Below are 19741 nucleotides of genomic sequence, written 5' to 3'. Positions count from 1 at the left end.
GGCAGTTGTTCCAAGAGTGTGTTCACTTTGTTCAGGTCCAATCATTGACCTGCATGCTTAGGATTTGTGCTCTCTTCTGTGTGTACACTGCATTTTAACAAGAAAATAAAATAACAAGAAAGAAGAGAAAACTTAAGATTCTGTCCCAAGTAAGTGAAAAAAGAAAGCTCAAGATATCAAAATGGTCTCCTTCTCGGCTTTAAGTTCGTCGCAAGATAACTTGGGACTTAAAAACTTGGTGAGTTCTTTCTCTCTGATCTCGTCTGCTATCATTTTCTTCTGCCCAGCCCTTTCTTCCAGGGATGCCGCTGGGGCATGCTGTTCGCCAGGACCCTCAGTGCTGGGCTGGGCTGACTTCTCCTTTTTTTTTTCTTTCTTTTTTTTTTTTTTACCCTGGTTTTGAAGGCACAGTCTTTTCAGATTTGCTTTTCTTCGTGTCTTTTGGATCACGCGCTTTGGTTGTTTCTCTAACTCACTCACTTAGCTCCCTTTCAGGGCTCCTGGGCATTTTCTTCCTCTTTCCAACTATACGATACACTGGGCAGACACTCTCTCTTTACTTTGCACATTTTTGAATTGTTCACAATTGAGGGAAAGAAAAATTTTAGCTTTGCAACTAAAAAAGCAATACAAATCTATTTTAAAAAATTCTGACTCCTTTTGATGCCATTAGGCAAAGATTTTTCACACCTGAATGATATACCCTCACCATTTATGTATTACCAATTCAACGCTAGTGTCTCTGGATTAAGGTTTCCGTATGGAGTGAGGAGGGGGTGTGTAACCACAGAGCAAGTAACCTTAACCTTCCTGACCTCAATTTGTTTGTTTATAATGAGGATAATAATAGTCCTCTTCCCTTGTGGTGGTTGTGAGATTTGCACGAGGTATTACATACAGAATGCCTGGTACAGAATAGTTGCTCAATAAATGGGAGTTATCCTTGTAATCCCACTAAGGGCAGGAAGTACTGTGGACTTGTACCTGCAGACCTCAAGGATTAAAGAGAGTAGGACATACTATTCAGAGGGGCTGATTGGTAGAGAACAACTGGGCTACCTGGTCCTACTGATGAATTCGTCGCTTCTCCAAAACCTCAGTCAGCCCCAAGAGAAAAGGTCAGCTTGGTTTAGTGACAGACACAAATAAAACAGATAAGGCTGCAAAATGTTTGATTTGTTTCACAGCTGGGTGATTATTTTGCCGACAAGAAATGGGGAGCAAGACGAGTGCTCCGTATCTTAGAGAATCTTGTAAGATGCTTTAACAAATATATAAGAATCATATATAATTGGCACACGCTTTGTTTGAATGCAAACACTGCTGTTAAAGTAGTGCTTAAAAACAGTTTGTTGGCCTTCTTTTCGTACAGGAGAAACATTTCTCTCGTTTACACTACTCTCTTGCTTAGCAGACCCTTATTTATCCTATAATGCAAGCGTAATCTGCCCAACATGTCCAAGTGCCCACAGTTCTGAATTAGTGGAGTCGGAATTAGTGGGACTCTTGGCTGTCTCTTGTGGAGACAAGCATTTGAAAACCACCCCTCCAACCGTTTCAAGGACATGACCTCTTCCCTGTTCTTGCCCTCCTCTGCCCACTTTGCGTGTGTTTCAGTTCTGGCTTTCAAAAGAGACAGAAGAAAAAAGACTCGGAAGTGTATTCTTAGGACATCTGAATAGTTATTTATTGAGAAGCCACAGTTTTCCACACTTTCATAACTGTAGGCTTTATATAAGGCAAAAGCAAGATGGATGCACTACTTTACACAGAAAGAAATAGCTCTGCAGAGGACCCCCGGGTCATGCAGTCACAGACGAAGATGCAATGTACATGACGATATAAAAACAGTGTGAAACAAAATAATTTAAATTATGGTTACAATCTACTGAAGGAAATACCCATATTTTATTATAAACACATTTATAGTCTAGGGTTGTAATTTAAATATTTAGGTTTTTTACATACACGGTATTGAAACAGAAAAGCAAAATGTAACGTTTAATAGGATAAACTTTGACAGAGACAGTTGCTCTGAACTGTGCTTGGTGTTAACTCATGATGGGATCACCCTTGTTGTAGCAAATGAGAGGTCAATCTGTTGATATGTAGCCATCCTTTTCTGGCTAACTATACGGATCATCGAAAGGATGAGTTAAGAAGGAAACCAGGGGTTCATGTTTTCGTTTCAGGGGAACACAAAGAACCAGAAGTTGGTTGCCGGAGCCTTGCCTTTTGTTTTCCAAAAAACAAAGCAGATCTATGTGTCTTAATTAAATTAATTCATTGTCTCATTTACATAACTGGCATCCACGTAATGTGAAACAAAGAAGTGAAATACTTGGTATACTCGCCCTCACATCCATTTACCGTCAATGCATACACAGTACATTAATGAAGCATCATTTAACTTTGCTGAGAACAGGAACGCACCTAGCAGTTGGACTATGTATTTCCCATGAACAGTATTTAAAGAATGGTGCTCCATATTGCTTGTAAACATATAGACATGGAATCAGGAAATCAGTGGGGTCGAAGGTCATTTGCTAATCTTGGTACCACGTAGCTAAAATGGCAATTGTATTGGTAAACATCTCATGGGCATGGTAGTTGACAGAAAATTCCCTAATGGGGTTAACTAACAGACTAAGGACATGCATTGATTACAGGACTTTGTCCTAAAGGACTCCAGGCCCTAGCGTTCTAGTCGTCTTCCTCGTCTTCCTCATCGCTGTCCTTCATGCTGATTCCCTGAAGGCCCCCACCCTCGCTCACTGAGGCTGTGGCTTCCTCCACAGTGAGCCGGTTCCGGATGGTTTCATACGTCTTGCTGTTTAAAGTCGAGTCCAGGACCCCTTGCAATCGGAAATCTCTATAGGTTTTCTAAGGAGGGAAAAGATCAGTGATAAGAGAGATCTCATCTCCATGAAGGGAGGGAAAGGACACAAGGCACGTGTGGGCGCGAGAACGCTGACCTTCGGCTAAGTGTCTCACTTTATGCATTGTCAAATGAAAAGCCACCGTGCTCAGATTTCACTTGTACTGAAAACTGAGATTCGCTGAATGACAGAAAATGAGAAATTGTGGCAGGATAAACTGTATTAGCTGAGACAAAGCAAAGAACATAAGCTTGTGTTTATTCAGTTCCATAAAGGGAAATGTTCCATGATTGTTTTGATTCTCTCTCTCTCTCTCTCTTTTTTTTTTTTGGTCTGGTTCTTTCTCTTAGGTTGGTATAATATGATAGACTGTGTAAGGGGCCATAACACATAAATAATGGATCAACTGATTGTGGTATTTTGCGATTTCCTTTGCAGTCTGGTCTTTAATATTTTTGAGGCTTGTAACTGCATATCCCTCCGTCTCATTCACAAGACAGACATATGTATGTTGGTATATGAAACCTAGTACGGGCAGCAACAATTACAGGGAAGATGGAGCGTTAATGCCTCATCAATATGTTGCAGACATGTGATTCATTTCTTATCTCCCTGGGAAAGAAGTGTATCTATTCCGTTCACAACTTCATGGTCTCGGGGAAGAAATTTGGCTCTTTTTCAAGAACAATGGCTTGGTATTACTGTACCACAAATTCTTTCTTTGTTCCTTCAGGCGATTTCTCTTGGATTTCCTGAGGTATCCCAGGGATTGTTTTTTGTTTTTTGTTTTTTTTTTTCTAGAAATCCCTTAGCGTTAATTGAACATGACCAGAGGCATCTGGCTGTTGTCTACTTCTTAACATTTTTTTGGAAAAAGGTCTCTCTCTAACAACTTTTCTCATCACACTGCATATCATTTCAGCTACTGATTCTGCTGTATGTTTCTTGTATTGATACGGGACACTTGCTAAAGGGGCATGAGAAGGAATGTTAACATACTTCGGTGCATTCCCATGGTGACTTCCATTTCTCGTCGTCCATCTAATGCAATCCTAGTATCAACAATCACAATGTCAACCCCTCTTGAAGGTCACATGTCGTAATGACTGCAGAGTTAACTAGAGAATGCAGTTTGGCTCAGTGAAGTCCAACGATATCAGATTATGAGTATGATGACCACGTGTCCTCTTTATACCTGTTGTCTCAGCATGATTAATCACAGCACCTTCTTTCCTTTGTAAAAGTAATCTGATTTCGGCACTAAGTTAATAGGTCCTCCTAATTAGGGATCAAACTGCAAGGCTGTCCTAGGTAGCTAGACAGCTCCCTGACTTGTCCTCACCTTGACGGGAAAGGGTAGGAGGCTGAGTACATTCTAGGCATGGTGCAGACCAGATATCCGGAAAGTTAACTTGTTTTTTTTTTTTTTTTGTACTTTTCAAGCAGTTGTTCTGTTTCCACTTAAGATAATATAATTGGTGCCAGAGTATCATGGGAAAAAGAAAGGTAGGAAGCACTTGAGTATTCTCCCCTTTATTCAAATGCCAGAACAGCATTCTCCAACTCAACTCTAAATGCCTGCAGACAGGGGCCATATCTAGTCATTTTAAAATTCTCCATCTTGTAATATACATCTTGTAATATTCAACTAATATTTAACCAGTGTTGGATGAGTGAATAAATGTTTGCTGAAGAATGAATGAATGAATGGAGGAATGAAGGGAATGGATGTGGAGGTAGGAAAGAAAGCCAGCTGTCTTTGGAAGTTTGCCTCGGGGAAGGGGACCTCTGGTTAATGTGCTCGGTGAAGAGGTGGTGCGTTCTACTTCGTACCTGTGTGTTGGGACACTAGTTATGTTGAGCCCGTCTCTGGCAAAAGTGAACGGCGTTCTCTGGCCAGTGACATTGCTGTCCCTTCCCTGTGGTTCATGTCTGGTTTTGTGTGTGTGTGTGTGTGTGTGTGGCAGAAGGCTAAGAAGAAACCTCTCTCAGACTTACATTTTTTCCTTAATGAAATATTGCTAGTTCCATATTCCCAACATAGATCTAGAAATAGCAGTAATGGGAAGATACATATTTTAAAATCTTAAAATTAACGTCTTCTTTTCATGTCCACCCGGTAAGGGTCAAATAAAAAAATGCCCCCAAAGAATTTATTTATACCCAGGAAATGGAATTGAAGTAGTCAGGCAGTGGCTAGTGAGCTTGCCTTAAGGAACTGAAATTTAAAAAATATGAAAATTAGGCTGGGTCTATGGTCCGAGCGCTTACATTTCTTTTTTAAGAGCTGTAGTACGCGGCTGTCTGTAACCTTCCCTGGGCAGACGCTTTGTGAGATCAAATGCAGATGATAATAATTCTCTTTAATTACACTCAACAGAACAGTAATTGGTTTTAAGTCAGCACTGGGGTAGAGGAGCACCTTCAATGAAATGGTGCTAATCCTAAAGAGACTAAGAAATGGGGTGGGGGCGGGCGGCGGGGAATGGAGGGGGTAGGGGGTGGGGGGGAGACTTCTGGCAAAAGGTTAAGAAATAGAAATTCAGCTACGTTTTACTGTTAAAATATTTTTAAAGACACTTTCTGCTTTGAATGAGATTTTTGCATCACGAATGTTTTAAAACCCTCTATGGTGAAGCATCAAATGGAAACTGAAATGATCAAAAACGTATTTACCCCCTTCTGTGATCTTATTATTTCATGTAAACCACTGAGATTTCACGCTGAAATAATTATCATTAGTCCAAGGCACACACACAAGAACAGGGAAAAAAGCTACTTTCAGGGTATGTTATCTCACCTTTGTGATCCTTTCCATTTGATTGTATACACGCATCGTAAGAGAAACTACTTCAATTAACTACGAGAACAATATTGATTTGCATCCTGATAACGATCACAGGACATATTTAGAAATAGCTGGAGGTAAATATTTCTATTACATTAATTGTGGCAAAATTTTATTTAATTAAACCATAAATGAAATTGGTAATTATGTGATTAGCATAATGGTACCCGAACCAGCTTTTGAAAGTCTAATGCACAGGGCACGAGGGCCCCTGCAGTATTTTTGCATGACAGATACATAAAGTATTTTTCCAGCCTGGAAAAAATATTAAATTCCTTTTTGTCAATTTTTCCTTTGATGTCTGAGTAATAAATTAACCACGCATCCCAAAGTGATTTCATAGGTTTTTCTTGCACGAGATGCTGTTTTAGAAATCATCTTGTTTTATATGTAAAACAATATTCTTTGTATTAAGGACGTTCTGCAGCCTGACAATGAAATGTATTTCAGTGAGCTATTTGCCAAGAAGAATAATTATTTTTTCTTTTACCTTTACCATCCTAATTAGTGTTTTCAACTGATAAATGTGAAGCTGTAAGTCCATCCGGTCCGTCAACCAGGTGCAGATCACGTTCATGGAGCTGTTGTACCATTGCTGAAAAAAGAGACAAAAGTTCTCCAGCCAACACATCACGAAGCATTTGCAGAGGAGAGAGGGAACAGGCCATGTTTGAGCATCTGCTCTGTGCTAAGGAAAGACTAAATGGTTAAAGAGAATTTGAGAGCAGAGACAAATCGTGAACATTAATTGACACAAAATCACAAGGTACCAGATCAGCCTAAAAAGAGGTGGGTTTGGACTTTGAATCTAACACAGAACTCTTCCACTCTTAACATCTCCTACACGGTCAATTCACATAGGCCATTTTCGCTCTTCTGATTCTCCTTTTTGTTGGTCAATTTTACTCAGTTGAGACTCAAGTCACTGATTATTTCCTAATGTCACTGTTTCAGATGCTCGGGGAGATGGGGGTTTCTCCACAGAACAAACTGATGTCACTTGCTACTTACCTTTTGACAAATCCAGACCCTGTCTGCGGACGACAATGCTGGGAATCGGGCTGAGAGCCTTATGAATTGAGGGCGAAGTCTACCTTCCTCTACCCTACTGGGGGCACTGGGATCGAGACAAGGAAGAAGGTTTCTCTTTAAGGGCCAAATCGTACTCCGGGCAGCTTCTGTGCCCTTACGTTGGCTGTGCAATCTGTTTTAATCTTAACACCAAAAAATTATGGAAGATGAGAGAAAAAAACCATCTACAAATGAGCTCATTTCAAGCTGTTGAAATCATACTTCCCCTTAAGGGGGTTAAATTTTGCTTCTTGTCTGTGAAAAATGCTTGAAGCTGTGTCACTTTAGACTGCCACCCCTGTGGCGCAGGAAGTCTCTGGTGCGGTATGATTCTGCAGTACTGCTCATATATTCATAAATCTCACTCGGAGACATATGAACAGTGTTAGGAAGTGTCAGTATGAAAAAAAAAATCTAATCTTTTAAACTTCACCAGGTTTCATTACGCATTGCCGCTTATACCAAACAATTTACAAATAAAATGAAAAGGTGTGGATGGACCTATATATTTATTTATGGGGCATCTATATGAACTGTGCACAGAAAAGATGTGAGAAAAAAAGAGTGGTTAGAGAACCGAGACTATGCACACTCTCATGCTAACCAATGCACACACACGTGCGCACGCACGCACACACGCACACGCGCACACATTGCACACCAGTGGGGATTTGAAAAGCATAAATAAAAACATGTTTCTGATGGTAACTCCACCCTTTCTCACCTAAAGATCATCCAAAATCAGTTTATGCCTAACACTCACAGTTTTTCTGAAGCCTTGTTTCTGACTTAATTTCTTTTAAAAAAAATTAATTTGGGTTTTTACTTGCAAGGTAGAACTGCCAAGTTTCACCTTGTAAGAAACGACACAGTCTCAGCCATGGCGTTCAGAAGCCCTCTTTGCAATCTTTCATTTCTAGGCTCCTTCCTCATCAGAGCCAATTGTGGCTCTCCTTGGAGCCCAGCCGCAAACAGAGACCACACTACCCCAATCAAGGCGGCATTGCAGCCTCACAGCCAACTTCTGCTCTTTTAAAGATCATGGAGGCGAAACTGACAGTTTCAGGAACCTTCTGTCCCTCCCCAGGGAGCAGGCGGGGTGGGGGGTGGGGATTTTTTCCCCTGAGATTCACAGTTCACTCCATGTAGGAGGGGGTTTGCCCGGGTCAAGCTGCTTCAGGCATGGACAGGTTTTCCCCTCTAGGAGTGAGAACATTTTACTGAAACTTTTTTGGGGGGTGGGGGAGTGATTAATGGGGAGTGTTTTTGGCACCTCCTGCCTTGGGATTCTGGAGCTTTTGCTCTCACTGCATCTGGGTGTTTTAAGACGGGGTCTGAGGACAGAAATACCACTGGGTCACTGGTGTTCCTGCAGCCCTCCCTTACTCTCAGCAACTGGGGGCTCTCTTGTGTTCACCCCAGCCCTCAAATTCTGTTTGCTGGGCTTTATCTAACATGCAATAAAGTATTTCGAGAGTCACAAACATCGGTTCCCCCCTCCACCCCAACTCCTCAGGTTGGAAGATGACCTTCAAAGAACGTGGGGACCTCCTGGCCAAACCTACAAACCTAGACACATGACGGGTGCATCTCAGGGACACAAAAGAGGAATGTGGCACTCTGGCTTCTAGGCAGAGGTGGCATTTTGCTTTGGCTGTGACAACAGGCAAACCGGCGCTGGCTGATATCACTGCCAGCAAGCCTTGTGCAACATGCCTTTTTCTCTTTGCTGAGAGACGTGCCACCTTTCAGGGGAAAAAAAAATAACGACCCCCCCTTTGTATAATTCCTATTCTTGTAAATGGCTTTTAGAGAGTAAAAAATAAAAAACAAAAACAAAAAGGTAGGATACTCTGAATCCTCTCTCTCTGCTGCGGAAAGGGTAGGGAGGTAGGAAATGCGTACAGCAATGGATCAGTGTATCACGCTTGCTGATTCCCACCCCAGGAGAACAAGAAAGCCCTGGAACATCCATGCCTTTCCTCCTGGATCTCACATCTAGCAAAAGAAGTGTAAAAAATGTATGATGCCCCATTGGCTACGCATTTCAAGAGGCAAAAGGGAGTAAGTCACTCCTTTCCAAACCTTATGCTCAGTAGATGAAATTGGAGGCACACAGCGCTAACTTGGACGCGACACAGCGCTAACTTGGTTTTCCAGAAAGGCGCTTAAAGGCATTTGGATGTCGGAGGAAGCAAGAGTCACTGCCTTCTAGAACTTTAAAATGTTAGAGGTGAAAAAGAGTTTCCCCGTTACCCTTTGTAGAGGAGCAAACAAAGGCCCAGAGAGGTAAAGTGACTTGCCCAAGGTCACGTAGCCAGTGAGTCCTGAAGTGGAAGTTCTGCAGGATTGGGCACTGGACTAAAATAGCTGATCATCGAGTTACTCCTCCCTGGGCGGGGCCCAAGAGTGTGCTGGTCAGGAGAGCTGAGGGTGTGCACCTCTTTCCAACTCCACACTCAGGATTTTGCATTGACAGCTAGAAATAGGCCTTAGTGGGAGTTTTTACACCATGGAAATTGGCAAGCGCCACAAACCAGGGCATTCTCCCTCCAGAAAGCCAGTTGTTAAACATTTACCGGCACATTACTGGGTATCTGGGTTGGTCCTGCTTGTTCTCCTGTGGTGCTTATTATTCAGGTTTGCTTTATTTGAGATTGAGCCTAACAAAGCAGATCTGTTAGAGTTCTTCAAACCAGGAAATAAAACATTTTAAGGTCTCCCCATTTTGTTTTGTCTTAGGTTCAGATAAGCCTTTTCCAGAAACATCCTAACAATTTTGATAAAATGCACTCTAAACCCTAGGATAAAAATTGTGAGCTGACCACACAAACTAAGTATTTAAGTATAATCACAACTCCTTTAGCCTCCCCTTAAGTTCAGGTATATTTATTGGAAACTTCCTAAATAAGGTTACTTTCATCCTAGAGAAATAAAATCCTCAGTACCTGGGGCCCCTTTAAAGTATTCTCTGGGATAATTCGGTAAGGGTTTGAAAGCTGGAACCCAAAAGGATGCCCATCCAAAGGAAGTCCCTCGGAAAGTTGGGGACTTCTCCAGCAGCGCCAACCAGATCTGAGAGTTCTGTTGAGGGGGAGCTGGAAGCCTGCTTTGAGACTCTGTCATTTAATCTTTCTTTCTTCCTTTTTACAATGTAGTCTTTACCAGCAAAGGCCTCACCTGTCTTTTCCCTGGCTTTGTGATCTTCGGCAAATTATTTACATTCTCAAAGACACTGTTCCTGATCAGAAAATGGCGATTAATCAGCCTTTTTCATAGGCTTTTTGATGACGCAAGGAAGTTATGCTAGCAAGGCTCTCAGCCCCACACTTGGCACAAAATAAGGCCTCGAGAAATGAGTTGCTGCCACCACCACCGCCACCATCACCACTCATATCTTCAGCACCATCACCATCATCTCTCTTATGCTTTTTTTCTCTCTCTTTCTCTCACACTAAGAAATGCCAAAAAACAAGGGAAAAAGCCGAGCAAGTGACCGCCGAAAGCCATGTAGTGGTGGAGAAAATGGCTCCTGTTGGAATACCTCTGGAATTGTATGCACGTGTCTTACAGGACACAGACTAACTCTTAGCAATTCCGTTGTAAAGTGTTTGTGGTAGATCATCACCCAAACCTCTACGTCCATCCTGGGTGCATAAAGCACATTTTTAACTATACTGACCTAGATTTAATATTGGATTAAAAGGATTCAGATGAATAATGAGTGATTTTTCAAACTTTGTGTGGACAAGTTACAGCTTCAGCTTGGGTTGGCTACTTATTAGCTAGATAACCTTCAAACGAGCTACTTAACTCTCTGACCCTCAGTCTCCTCTTGGGGTTAATACCAGTAGCTACATCAGAGGATTACTGTGAGCATTAAAAGAAATAATTATGTAAAGTGCCTAGCAGAGTTACTGTCACATATTAAGCACTCAATAAAATTTAGCAAAGGGGCGCCTTGGTGGCACAGTTGGTTAAGCGTCTGATTCTTAGTTTAAGCTCAGGTCATGATCTCAGGGTCCTGAGATGGAGCTCTGAGTGGCTCTCAGCATGGAATCTGCTTGTCCTTCTCTCTCCCACTCTGCCCTCTCCCGACCCACGCACGCACTCTCTCTCTCAAATAAAAATCTTTAAAAGAATAAATAAAATTTAGCGACTACTATTATTACTCTCAGAAACATAAAGATATCCTTTCAATATACAACACAAAGAAATTTTCATCATTCATTTCTAGTAGGAGCTTCGACAGTTAATATACAGATATATCAGGTAACACCTTGTGCCCTGTAAACACACTGACTTCATGCAGAGAAACCCTTATACATAACTGTCTCTTCTGTAATATCGGGGTTCACTATAGACAGGATTAGGGTGAGGCTAGTGAGGTAGAATCTTGCAAATGCAGGACCAGATATTGTCTTTAATTAATATTCTGATATTTTGTTCATCTTGGATGATTTGCATTCATTTTGACTTCTTAAGATGTACTAAAAGATTATTGATCTCAATTACCGTATTTCTCGGTTCCCCCTTAAATTTTATAACTGAGAAGTGACTCATTCACCTCTCCCTAGTCCCTGCCCCAGGGCTCCCTGTTCCCCTGGAAACTTCATCACCTGGAAGTGCTGCAGGATTGAGAGATACAATGAATACTCCGAACGTCACTGGACAATAGAGGATTCACAGGAACTGGACTTCCACTTAGATTTGGAGAAGAGCCCCTAATCGCAAGCAAGACGGTGACTACAGGATGGCTGCTGCCTTTATGTCCTCTGCCGTCAGGGCCACCTAGATGCGTCTAAATTCCTCCAGAGAGGAGGATCTGAGTTCTATTGTTAGTTCATCTCTAAATATGTATTTCCTTTGAAACTGGCGTTCCCTATCTTGATGTTAATTTGATGTCCTAAAGAGACCTTACTGTTAATGATTCATTTGTCTTCAGAGCAAATCCCATATCGCACACCTGTGAGTGGCAATGGTAACAAGGAACAGAGGCCGAGCGGGGAACCATTTGGTTCCATCCTCACCGGTGGATCACGACGGTAACATATGCCCTTGACGGAAGCAACCATGGATCAGGCTTTAGAGCCTGCTGGTTTAAACGCAGTACTGTTGCGTACCGGATCTGCAACACACACAGCTAATGAAAGTGCAGGCGTCCCCCACTTTTCTAAATTTCACCTTGGGCCACTTCGCTTTTACGAAAGAGCTACATTAGTCCCTGCTTTCGCTAACTGAAAGAAACTGGAAAGGATTTTCACTTTCATGAAAAAAAGCAGAAAGTAAGCACAGAGGACAGCGTTTCTGCTGCAGCAAGTCGTCAGAGAGGCAGAGCGCAACCTGAGCAGCGAGAGCGGCCCCCCCAAACTCCTTCCCTGGGAACTACACTCAGCATCCCAGCCTCAGGCCACCAGAGCTTGGACCTGTGTCTCTGAGCATCTGTGCTTTATGTCCATTTATTCTGTGCATCCATTAGCCAGACGTGTCCTAAAGTATCAGAAAAGCCTAAGAGAGGTTATTTTGGGGGCCTGGGGAAGCTCAACAATTTTTCCATATAAATTAACGGTAATTGCTGCTTCACTTTATACCATTCTGGCTTCGGAAGGTTTTCAGAGGAATGCTCTATTTTCAGATAGCAGGGGAAACCTCTAGTTAGCTACTCATTGAACACCTAGCCCTTACAATGTTCATGTGTTCTGCACAGTATTCTGCAAGCATTTTATAATTCAATCATTGAGCTGGACTCCTAGGAGGCTGACACTATTAACGGCCTCATCTTGTAGATGAGGAAAAAGGGCATAGGTAAATTAAGTTAGTAGCCTGGGGTCACACAACTAGTAAGTGGTAGGATAGGCTTCAAGTTGGCTATTTACCACTACATGTGCATGAGTGTCCCATTCAATGCAACAATGTTAAAAAGTAATGGCCTGTTTGTAGAGAGGGAACTCCAATTCTAGGTGGTTCCTCAGCAAAGTCATTCAGCTCTAAAATTCTCAAAGGAGAAGTGTGTTGGTACGATAATGTTGTTGAACCTGTTTCCCTCAGAGGCCACGCTTGGCTTGGGGTTGGAAAGATTCTATTTTTTATGAGCTTAGAAAGTCGCTAAGCAGAGTGTGGGAAAACCACTCAACAGCCTTAAGGAACTAATGGATGGGAGACAATCTGCCGACTCTTAATGGAAATGGTCAGAAAAAACTGGATGGGAATGAGGACATGCCACTTCTTAGCTAGAATAAGTGTATTTTTTCTTCTCCTCCTGTAGCCCTACCTGATCTCTTCTTATTTGCTTTTAGATTGGTAACTCAGCAAATGCTACTGGTAGAAAGTTCTCACTGGGGGCAGGCTGAGTTTTCAAGGAGAAATACAACTAGAAAAGTTGCCTTTATCACAATGGACTGAATTTTCCTGAGAGTTTTGGAGATACAAAAGTTACAACACTGATTAGAATTTTAGTTCTGAAAAACTACACACCATAAGCTTTAAAGTTTTTAGTGAATAGGGTCAGTAAAATAGTAGGACCTTGGGGAAATTTGGTTTCATGTGAAATTAAAGAAGATGCCATCAGAAAGCGCTATAAAAGAAACAGTTTTAGGCAGAGTAACAAATTCAATGCAAATAGTCTAGTGCAAAACCCAGTTCCTTCTCTGTCGCTTTTCTCTTTAAAAAAGTTTTATTGAGGGGTGCCTGAGTGGCTCAGTTGGTTAAGCGCCTGCCTTTGGCTCAGGTCATGATCCCAGGGTCCTGGGATCAAGCCCTACATCAGGCTCCCTGCTCAGCAGGGAGTCTGCTTCTCCCTCTACCCTTCCCCCTTGCTCACGATCTCTCTTTCTCACTTCCTCTCTCTCAAATAAATAAAATCTTTAAAAAAAAGTTTTATTGAAGTAGAACATGCATACTATAGTGTCTTGCTTCAAGCAAAATATATGTATATATATGTGAATAAGACATGTTGCCCCATGCCTACGATTAAGGGTCATAGTTAGCCCAATATTGTAAAAATGAGCTCTTTTGGAAAGTATGGCATTTGGCTTACGGGCCAATAACCACCACACACCAACTTCACACACTATCTTGGGTTAAAAATTTGTGACTCAATCCAAAATATCCTGAGCATAAATGATAGCTGAAATCCACAAGGATCTAGTTCTATTGTTAGTTCATTTCTAAATATGTATTTCCTTTGAAACCGGCATGGTCAGGCCTATATGACAGGCAGACACAGCACTAAATGCCTGGGCAGCTCGTGGCTAAATTCTCAACAGCTGTGTCTGTTAGCAGGTGAGGAGTCTGAGACAGTGGCCTGGCAGCTAGCAAGAGAGGGAGCTGAGAGGCAGGGCTGCCTAGTGGCTAAGAGAAGAGATGCGACTGGGGCCTCTCCTGTGTTTGAATCTTGGTAAATCCCTTAACCTCTCTGAGCCTCGGTTTCCTCGTCGGCTAATTGGGGATTATAATAAAAACTACTTAGGGTTGTTGGGGGGGGATTAAATGAGTTAATATGTGTGGAGTGCTTACCACAGAGCCAGGCACATACTACAGGATAGCTGTTAAGACCTTAACCATGCTATCCTGCCCTGCCTCACAAATGGGGAATCCTACCTCTCTAGGTACAAGCTCTGAAGGTTTACATGAAGCTTCCCTAGAAAGCTTCCATTCTTCTAAAAATGTCTGTGCAAACAGGCAATGTATAACCTCTTGGTAACCAATCTGCACTTCTGGACTGAAGAAACACAGTGAATGCTGGAGGATGGTCATCTTTTCTTTGAAAAGTTCCCTTTCTCCAACTCAACACAGTCATGCATCAGAGAAATTGCCTCAGCACCTTGCCTAGAGGGTCTAATGAAGGCAAGGGCATTTTGTTTGTTGGCAAGGAGTCAAAAAGGAAGATAATACTGTGAGCACACCCATATGACTAAGTTCTCCACTTTTGCTTTTTGTGACAAAAGTGGGTTATTATTAGTTGAGGGGAAAAAACCCCACAACCCATTTAAATTGCTATATTGAAATACCGTAATGAAATCTTTTACATTTGAAGCTTTCAATGCACATTTCTTCCTTACAATAGGGGTAATTTAAGAGCATGTGAAAAGCATCATCCTGGGTTTCTTTACACTTCTACCAAGGTATCCATAGCTTCGCTAACCCAAGCCACAATTCCACAGCCCCATGGGTCTCTCAGGTCTAAGGATTGCCAGGGATCTGGTTGTATTCAGTGTTCCATTCCAGATTCAGACGGGGTCTGACAAAGAAACCTTGGCACGTTCAAGCCATCTATGCCAAATGGGCAAAGGAGTAAACAACTGCATGCAAATTTCAGGATTTGTCAAAGTTCCCCAAGGGCTGAAGCAACACTTTCTGAAAGGGCAGGTCATCTGAGTGCTTTTAAAAGCGGGTACACAGCTGAAAGATGCAATCTTCTGCTTTCCTCCAGTGTTACTGTAATTTAGGATTTGGTTCCCCTGAACAACTGCACCTAGAAATGGGTACTTCCCGGTCACAGCTTCAGGACGCTCGGCTAAAAGCACAAATACACCAAAAGAGAACCAGACGCAACATCAGAGGATGCAGGTAATTAGAATGAACTTCCGAGCTGTCTTGAAAGTCCTTTTTAGTGGAGCTTTTTTTTCTTTTTTCAAACTATGTAATTCTTTGGATGCCTAAAACACCCATTTCATTGAGGTCTTTGCAAAGCCGTCTTAGTGCTGTGGCCCTTCAAGGTACTAAACTCTGGATTACACCCCTGAAAGTCTGATGCGATCCAGACCATGGGGAAGTCAGAGGCACCAGAGACCATATTCACCAACAACCTGGCGCCTAGAGCATTCGCCCACTCTTTGCCTTTAGTGTTTTTGCATAAGGAAGACATAGTGCAAATGAAATAATTTTTTAAAACCTTGATTTAAGTTGTTACTGTTGATTCTTCTACAGGAAGATGGATAGAAGTTAGCATTTGGGAGCAATATTATTTTAACCTTCTCTGAAAGGGCCTAAACAATACCTTAATATTCTTTCATTAAAAAAACAGTTATCTATTCAAGACCAAATTTGAACTCTAACCAAGAAATATGCAGAAATATCCAACAACAAGTGTCTTTAGCACTGACATTTCAAATGAATGTTCGAAATGATAAATCTGTACTTGGATCCTGACCTAATGCATTGCCCCCTTCTTACCCAAGTCAGGCCTGAACTATTACTTGTCGAGGGGGAAATACAAGGGAACTTAGAGTCCTGAAGGAAAGCAAATCAAGCGGGAGAGTTTAATTCAAAGCTAAGCTTACATGGACTATCCAGGGGTCTCCCTCTGGAAGACATTCTTTTTCCTTTCCTTTTTTTTTAATGGTTTGATTAACTTGTTGGCAATCTCTGTAAACTATCCACGCTAGCCAAAGCCAGATTGGAAAGGAGTTTGTTGCTCCTGAAAGAATCGGACTGTATGAAACCCCATGAATCCTGCCCAATCCCACGTCTCAATATGGCAGGTGGTTGCCTGCAGGCAGATGTGATGGTCTCTGGAAGGTTTTCTTTCCTAATACTTGTAAGATATTGCTGGAAACAGTTTATCCTCCCTGAATGAGAATGAAGCCAAAGATCAATCCATAGGTATCTACCTAATGATAGGAAGGCATATGATGGGAAAGCAGAGGCACTAATGTGAATTTTCAACTGTGGGCGCTATCTCAGCTCAAATGCAAACACCACGATTTTACCAGTCCCACACCCCGAGGGAGCGCTATTAGGGAAGGATCTAGCAATGCCACTTTTTAGTATAGATGCCAAAAGACTGAAAGCAGGATCTTGAAGAGATATTTGCATGCCCATGTTCATATTAGCATTACTCATAACAATTATAAGCCAAAAGACGGAAGCAATACAAGGGTCCACGGACAGAGGAAGGATAAACAAAAGGTGATAGACACACACTGTGGAATATTACTCAGGCTTTAAAAGAAAGGAAATACTGTCATATGCTACAACATGGAAGAATCTTGAGTCCACTCTGCTAAGTAAAATAAGCTGGTGGAGAAAGGACAAATACTATATGATTCCATTTATATGAGGGCCCAAGAATAGTCAAATTCATAGAGACAGAAAACAGAATGGTGGTTGCCAGGGGCTGGGGAGGGGGAAATGGGGAGTTAGTGTTTAACGGGTACAGAATTTCAGTTTTGCAAGATGAAGCGTTCTGGAGACTTGGTTACACCAACAGTGTGAATGTACTCAATGCGACTTAACTATACACTTTGAAATGGTTAACGTGGCAAATTTTATGTTATGATTATTTTGCCACAATTAAAACAAAAACATGGGAAATGAAAAAAAAAATCACTTCCCATACCGAAAAGGAAACTTCCCTTAAGAAAGCTCAGATATGCAACAATATACAGATTCTAATCCGAACACCCAAGCATGTTTGACAAAAATCCAAAAAATTCTTTGTAAGATGAACATGGGCATTTCGTTTAATACCAGGACTGAGACAATTTCTCGAGGCCGAGTTTTGAGACGGTGAAGAACAAAGAACAAATCTGGTAGCATTTGCTCAGTCATTTATTTGGTTTATTTAAAACATGCCACAGGGCCAACATTTCTAAATCTGTGAAATAGAATTAAATGAAGCCTAGAGACGAGAACTAAGAATCCTCATAGAGGCTTGGGTCCAAACAACAAAAAAGGATGCATTTTCACACTGCGCAACACGTCACCTCCTATGTTTTCACAGAGACTCCCCTGGCCCCTGACAGACCCCCCGCCCCTGATTTTCCAAGCATAGATTTGATCAAGCAGCACTCATCTCTAAGATCCCAGTTCCTCTGCCCAAAAGGGCAGCAGCTGCCCCATCCAGAATCACTCCCAGCACAACAGACTTATTAAGGTTTGGAATGTGTGTTCAGGAAGCCCTTATTTTAGGAAACAATTAAGTAGAATTAGGCTAATAATGCAAGGCAGGCAAAGCTTTTGCCCTTTGCTGAGAAATAACTCCTGCATGGAACAGTTGTACTAATAAAAATCATGTATTTCTTAAATGCCTCAAAATGATCTTTGCACCAAGCTCAGCAATTAACCCTGCCCCACTGAGGAGCGTTTATTCCCCAGGCTAAGGAGGATTAATCTCCATGTTTGCTCAACCAATGTCTTTCGTTGGTGAAAATACGGTCTGAGGTTTGGGCTTGGAACAGAAATTTCTGGAAGTGGAAACCGGACAGGAGGGTGGTAAGGTGGACACGAGGGGCTGGACACCCCCTGCCAGGCCCAGATGGAGGCCGGGGCCAAGCATCTTCTTGGGCCTACCTGTTCTTAACCTCTCGGGAGGATGGAAGGCCTTTCTTCTGGTTGCCAGAGCCTTTCCTGAGGGGATTTTCTCCACCAGCTCCAACTCTACTCCCTTCCTCACAGTAGCCATTAGTGGGCCTTCTTCTGGGCCAGAAGCAATAGATTTCCCACCTCTAGGCCTGGGCAGGAAGTGACCGCTGGGCAAAAGGGGGACACAGACCCTCCTGTCCGATGCTTTGTCTCCTTGACAACATCCCAGCTGGTGGCCCGAGGAACAGACTTAATTTCTTTTCTTTCTGTGCCCACCCTCCCCGCCCCATACTTCTCTCCCTCTTTCTCTAGACGCAAACGTACGGCATCCAACATAAAGTTGCCGAAATAGCAATCTTGTCTCTGAATATATAAATTGCAAAAATTGATATGAATAAATCTGCAAGTAGCACACTGATTGTGGCACATTTTATCAAAAAACGGCGCTCGGTTGCTCGGTGGCTGGGGAGGGGGGTGGTGTCATTACACATACAGAAAAACATCTGCAAACTCCCAGTTTCTTTACTTAGAACTGAATGGAGGCATGACCTCCTGTTCCTTGCCATGAACCCTGAGTTCACACTCATATTTTACATGTTACAGGAAGCCACAGCTCGCCCCAGGGGTGCTGCAAACAGACACGCAGAAGCCAGATGTAGCCCCCCCCTGCTCCTTAATGCACCTGAAGAAGCCGGCAACTCGACATTCAAAAGCTGACATGCACGTAGCTTAAGGTCACTTCAGATTTTGTAAAGAGGAGGACAAAACCAGGAATGCTTCTAGGGCTGGGCTGTCAGCGGGGAGGCGGAGGGATTACAAGGAACCTGTGACTCTGCCTCTTTCTGCCTTTGCTGGTAGTTTTTTTGTGTGTGAACAAGTGCCATACAACAGATTGAGCCTCGTATAAAGGCCTGAGACTGTGCAAGGGCCCCCCGCTGGGCCTCAGCTGTGCTTGCAATTAGCAATAGGCACAGAGTGATTATTGTTGCGGTAGCGGATGGCAATGCGAAGTGACAAGTTTTATGGGGGAAGTTGAGAGTGGGGATGCTCTGCAAGTTTCTCTTTCTTTCCTTTTTCTTTCTTTTTTTCTTGGTCTGCAAAAACCCTTCCTTGGGAGGTTGAAACCTCCCATTGCAGTGAAAGCTATTCCCTACACCCCCTTCATTCAAAAGAGTCTTAACAAAAATTGTTGAAAGAATATTTTTCTCGCTGCTTCAGAACGCGGGCTTTCTAGGTCAGAGCTTCCTTGCTGCCCTATTTAATGTCAGAAATACCCATTTGCTTCAAATTAGCAGAGATCTTCGAGTTGAGGGCAGGAGATTAAGCATACAAAATTACTCAGCAGGTGATGGTGGGGTGGATTTGGGGGTTGAGAAGTCTTTAAAACTGACTACTAGACATTATATACTTCTGACAAAAGAACACAGTAATCCTACTGCTTGCTTTAACCACTGTTGTTCGCCTATTATTACGTGCTTTAACGCTCATGAGAGCCAGAGTGTCCTGATAGTGCTCAATTACCATAGTAACTCACACCAGTGACCTCTTATCGCAGGGCTCCCAGCTCAGCTCAGCCAATCCCGAGAGTCTGTACCTTTTTATGTATTTCAACGGTGATACGTACTTGGACTGGAAAGCT

At 42.5% G+C, this 19741-nt stretch overlaps 1 protein-coding gene across 2 annotated transcripts in view; it reads right to left on the bottom strand.

The window, feature by feature from the left end:
• Positions 1-1651: 1651 nt before the first annotated feature.
• The window catches only part of CADPS (calcium dependent secretion activator), a 355693-nt gene continuing 337603 nt past the window's right edge, over positions 1652-19741 (bottom strand). For both annotated transcript variants that reach the window (XM_040628597.1, XM_040628596.1), the window contains 2 exons: positions 6218-6322; positions 1652-2883 (listed from right to left, as the gene is read on the bottom strand). In XM_040628597.1, coding sequence (XP_040484531.1) covers positions 2704-2883; positions 6218-6322 — 285 coding nt within the window. In that variant the 3' untranslated portion in view covers positions 1652-2703. The remainder of the gene's footprint in view (positions 2884-6217; positions 6323-19741) is intronic.

The sequence above is a fragment of the Ursus maritimus genome, unplaced genomic scaffold (assembly GCF_017311325.1).
Source record: "Ursus maritimus isolate PB19 unplaced genomic scaffold, ASM1731132v1 scaffold_14, whole genome shotgun sequence".
NCBI classification, from domain to species: Eukaryota; Metazoa; Chordata; class Mammalia; order Carnivora; family Ursidae; genus Ursus; species Ursus maritimus.
This window is presented reverse-complemented; position numbering and strand designations above follow the sequence as displayed.